Consider the following 5698-nt stretch of genomic DNA (forward strand, 5'->3'; position numbering starts at 1 on the left):
TAAAATAAGAGCAACAGGGGGAATTAATTGCACTTTTTATAATAAAAAGTCAAACTCTAAGCCTTTAATCACAAATACAGAAGAAAAATCCTTCAACAATAAACAAATCTATGAATATCGCGATATCTGCGTATTTGATACTTTATTAAAGCATTCTATAGACTTGATTCACACACTATTTTAGTATATACCAACATATTTATAGAAAATATTTTCTAATGATTATATTTAATTGTACTTATAAAGTGAAAATACTTACTCACTCTGTTCCTTTCTGTTTGTTCATTTTCAGTTTTTTTTACTTTATAAGAGAGAAATATAAATTTGATTTCTGAAGTATGTATTTAAGACAAAATATATTAATGTGGGATCTTGTTAGATTCGTCTTGTTGTAAAGAATTTTAATATATATAACTTTTACAATTTTTATTATGCGTGAAAAAGTAAAGTGGGCAAACAAAATGGAACAGAGGGAGTACCATTCATTGTTGAAGTATTTTCATTTGACTCTTTACGCAGTTTAATACACTAATTTAATATTTAATTCCTCTAATTATGTATTATATATAATAAAAAATTTAAAAAGTAAAAATTTAAAAAGTTTGATACTAATAATCTTTGCATTAAAACGAATCAAATAAAATACTACTTAATTATGTTTTAACTTTATAAACATTACCTAGAATAATCCAAATTTTTCATGATTTTCCTATAATAATCTCACGTATTAATTAACTATGAATAATAGAGGGTATTTGCCTATAATATGATGCTAGAGTAGGTAATTCACCTAAAAAAGTAAATTGAAAATTAATGTAAAATTAGAGAAAAATTATGAAAATTCACATAAAAAATTCTAAAAAATCAAGAAAATTAGAAAATTTTTAAATATTTTTTTCACATTTTTTGGATATTTTATTTTAATTTATCTTATTTTTTTAAAATAAAACTTGTTATAACAAGTCATCGAGTTATTACTTTAGGAAAATACCTACTAAAGTTGGGATTATTTATGATTAATCAATAAGTAAAATTAATGTAGGAACATGAAGAACTTGAATTGTTTTGAGTAATTTTTCCTTTTAATTTATAGATTAAAAATTAATCACAAATTAAAAATAATAAATAAATAATACTTATTTTGTTTCTTAATGTTCTTCCCATTTAGAATATTTTATTTTAAAGAGAGAAATGTGATTAAGAATTTAAGACATACATAAATGATAAAATACATTCATATGAGATTTCATTAAATTCGTTTTTAATATATTAAAGCTTGAAAGTTACTAGCCCAATAATGACTTAAAGGACTACATAAAGTAAACGGCAAAAAATCAACTAACCAAATTCCTAATTAAATAATAGATGGGTAGATTAGACGGAGAACTTTTCCTCATCAATTCAACTTCCACCAAATCCACAACTTTCAATACCAATTTATATATCCTTTTTCCACATCTCATTACATTCCTTCCCTTTCATCAATAAAGTAATGGTTTCAGAAAAAGAAAAGACAAATAGTGGAAAAAAAAAACATTAAAAAAAAAAAAATTCAACAAAAGAATTAAAAAAATATAAGATGCTCTTTCAATTTTCAATTCAAGTATTAGGTAGGTGACGTAAACCCACTAACACCACTACTAATACAATAATATAATAATAATAATAATAATAATAATAATTTTGACGAAGGTGGATTGGACTTTCTTTAAGTTGACCCTTTAGCAAAACGTTACTATAATAGTGGATCTTCATTAACATCCCTATTTTGGACGGTTCTGATCTATCAATAAGGTGGGGTCCATTCATGTTTTGTCGTTGATTGAAACCAAATATTGGCCGTTAGATGGTTGATCTGATGTATGTAGGTAGGACCATAAGTGGATTAAATGTGGTTGACTAAGAGGATTCGAGTACAAGTGCAGCAGCAACAGTAGCGTCGGTAACGGATTGTGGATGGCTGTGATCACCTTCGTATGTCACAATTAACATTGATGGATCATCTTGTGCTCGCTCCACATGTTTACGTGCTGGACATCCCCTCACGCTACTACATTTGTAATAACCTCTGTTCATATAAAACAAATACCGTATTAATATTCATATTTCAACAAAAAGCATATCCTGCAATTTAATTAATTTGTACAATAATTCAGTTTATTAGAGGGGGTAAAAATTAAAATAAGTTTTCAAATATGTTTTGTAGATAAGTAGTAGAGTATTACATTTTTATAGATGCCATAATTAAAATTTTTTTATATATATTTTTAAAGTCAAATAAGTATTGTCTTCAATTAAGTGCTTTTTTGATGGTCGAGTTTTATAAAGATTTAATTAAGGCATTAGTAAATTATACATAATATTTCTATTATATCTTACTCACTCCTATTAATTGATTTGGGGACATTTTCTTATTGGGTTAATTCATTAATTATGTCTCAATTCTATTTTTATCATTTTTTTCACCTTATACCCTTATTATAACAACACAACAACACATAAATATCAATGTTTTTTATAAAAAAAGAAAATTTTCCACCCACTTTTTGTTTTAGCGCAAAATCCAAATGTCCTTTCATCTATGAATAGGAGGAAGTATAAGATATAAATATTATTTTCAAAGTAAGTAATGACCCAAGAAAATCATAAAAACTTCACCTCAAAAAAAGAAAAAAAAGAAATTCATAAAAACATAAAGAAATTATTGACTACTTAAAATAATAAAAATTCATTTTAAAAATAATTATATAGAATAAATTTATGTCAAATTTATGATGATATAACTAATGAATTCAAAAGGGACAGAAAATTTAATAACAATGTAACAAATTCAAAGAAAGAGTACTTATATATAAACGTAGGAAAGTAACAACTGAGTTGTAATTGCTTGTAATATTTTCCTGTTTAAAAATATTTTACAATGTGTGACTTTTCATATTATTGAATTCACTGATTCAATAATCAATATCTCTAATTATTATTTATAACAAAAAATTTTAAAAATTCAATGTAAATAAATCAAATTTATTATAGGGTTTTTATAAGATGATAAAATATCTCTATTAATTCCAATGAATAAAAGTATATTAATTACCCGTTCCATTATACTTACTATATTTGTTTTTTTTATACTTAAATGTTAGTTTTTATCATTTATATTTTGAATTATACACATTTAAAAATTATAAAAAAGTAATATTATAAAAGTACGCAATTAAACGATTCAAATAAGATCCTACTTGACTATATTTTCACTTACACATTAGCAGCAATATACTTCCTCCGTTCCATAATACCCGCTACATTTTCTATTTTTGACAATTTCATATTACTTGCTACATTTCCGTTTTTAGTAATAAAACAATCATTTACAGTTCTACCTACACCCTATTTTTATACTACTCTATACTCTATAATAAAATAATATACTATCCTCTATAAAGTAACATAACAACCTATTTTTCCTTTTTTTTCAATTAATAATAATAAAATACTATACTCTATAAAGTAAACAAACAGCTACAGTGTAGGTCAATCACTTTTCTTAATTTCCGTGCCCATATAAATATAGCGACTAAAACGAAACGAAAAAAGTATAAAATAAATTTAAACAATAAATAGTAACCACAACCAAAGTAAGCAGATGGGAAGTGTGAAAGGGAGAAAGTTGAATTATTGTGATAATTGACCAACTTTATTAATTAGCCACACTTCAATCATTTTGCATCTCTATATCTCTATAATTTAAAAAAAAATCTAAAATGACTAAAGTACCCCTTATGAAAAATACTCAACTAACCTTGGATGAGGTGATCCTTTGATTGGTTTTTGACCATATTTTCTCCATGAATAATCATCTGGAGGAATATCAGCCATCTTTAAGCTAATAGCTGGTACTCTCACCGTTCTCTTTACCCTTGACTTCCTGATCGCCCATAAAAGTCAACTCTTATCAATACTTCATTTTTCCAATAACTAAAAAAACTATTTTCCAAAAATTAAATTAAAATATATATATATATATATATACCTTCTTTTGGGGCAATGGCAGCGGTCAGAAGCAGAACACTTAGAATCATCCATGGAATTACACTTCCTCTTCAAAGAAGAAAGCGGAGGTTTACCAGCAGGTGAAACTTGTGATAAATTCGTTATTTGAAACCCAGAAGACATTGAAGATGGCTGTAAACTATCAGAATCTCCAGTCAAAGACGATATATATGAGTTCGTCGCCGCCATTAAAGCTGAAGAAGAAGAAAAATTAATAGTAGTAGAACACTCCTTTCTCTCCATCATCTTACTATGCTGTTGTGGAAGTGGTGGTAACCGTTGGATCTGAGAAGAACTAACAACTCTTGTAAAAGCGGATCCAATCGACGGTTTAGAATCTAAAACCAACGGTTTCCGCTCCACCGCCGTCGGCGGTTGAATTTGGGGTTGATCTATTGGGCCCCGCCGGAATCGGGCATGACCAGTTCGATTACGGTCTAGAATCGAAATAACCTTTTTGAATCTATCGACGGCAACATCGGCGACGGCTTTATAATCTTGGGAGTTTACATCTTGAATGATTTCCTTTTGGGAAGAGAGTAGATTAATGAGTTTTGCGACACTTTGAAGACCAGCTGACGTCGCTTCTCGGACGGCATTTTCTTCCATTCTTGCTGCAAAAGTGTCGGGATTACTCTTGTAAGATCCGACCATTAGCTCAACGGCCATATTTAATCTAGGATTTGAATTTTTAGAGAGAGAAAGTAAAGTAGAAAATGGGTTGAGTAATAAGAGGAGAAAAAATGGAGATGATGATAATAAAGAGGGAAAGTTGATGAGGGGAGAGAGAAAGTCAATGGGATTTGATGAGAATGGAAAAATAAAGAAAGGTATCGGATGACTCATTAAATCTTGTCGTTTCAACTCTGCTATAGTCAAACACTTGAACAAATGAGAATTCAACACGTGTTTTGGTTTGTTCAACTTTCTAAAAGTCTTACCTATAAAGAAATGTCTGGTTTATTTGACTGTTATTTTTAATTTTATTTTACTTTATTTTAAATTAGGTAATAAGTAGTGGGGCCCCCATATATTGGGGTGCGAGAGAACACTGCTTTTAAGAACATAAAGTTTGTTTAAGGACATCTACTTTAGTTTGTTTAGGTTTAAGGACTTGCTTTTGAAAATTATTTCTACAATTTTTTTATAAGAAGGCATAATCGTGAGATGAATTTTTTTTTATATGGTTTGAAGTATAGCTATGAAAATTCGATCCGTAATTGAAAACTATTTGATCCGAAAATATGTTATTTTTTTAGGTTTACCGAACCAATACTGCACTCGAACCATTTGATAACCGAAAAGGGCAAAATTGAACTTGAACTGCAACCGAATTTTATAACCGACATAAAAACGTTAACCGATGTTACCCGAACTCAACAACCCGAGTCAAATCCGACCTGAATTATGCACGAAACCGAATGCAACCTAACTAAAACCGATTAAAATCAAACTGTTTTTAATCCGAACTGATACAAACCTGAACCGATTATTAATCGAACTCTTATAAATCCGAATCAATTTTTTACCTAATTTTAGCAAATTAAGTTCAATTTCAGTTTTTTAATTATGATTTTTTGAATATTTGAAAACTAATTTCTAATATTGAAACATTGTAAACAAGATTATCTATAAATAAATAAGATTC

At 28.0% G+C, this 5698-nt stretch overlaps 1 protein-coding gene across 1 annotated transcript; it reads right to left on the reverse strand.

Annotated features, from left to right (window-relative positions):
- Positions 1 to 1306: 1306 nt before the first annotated feature.
- On the reverse strand, positions 1307 to 4949 carry LOC130813319 (probable WRKY transcription factor 7). The gene is made up of 3 exons (XM_057679130.1): positions 4031 to 4949; positions 3800 to 3925; positions 1307 to 2068 (listed from the first exon to the last, which is right to left on the reverse strand). Exons 1-3 carry the CDS (start codon positions 4894 to 4896, stop codon positions 1900 to 1902), a joined length of 1161 nt encoding a protein of 386 aa, XP_057535113.1. The 5' UTR covers positions 4897 to 4949; the 3' UTR covers positions 1307 to 1899.
- Positions 4950 to 5698: the final 749 nt, after the last annotated feature.

Source organism: Amaranthus tricolor, chromosome 5 (assembly GCF_026212465.1).
Source record: "Amaranthus tricolor cultivar Red isolate AtriRed21 chromosome 5, ASM2621246v1, whole genome shotgun sequence".
NCBI classification, from domain to species: domain Eukaryota; kingdom Viridiplantae; phylum Streptophyta; class Magnoliopsida; order Caryophyllales; family Amaranthaceae; genus Amaranthus; species Amaranthus tricolor.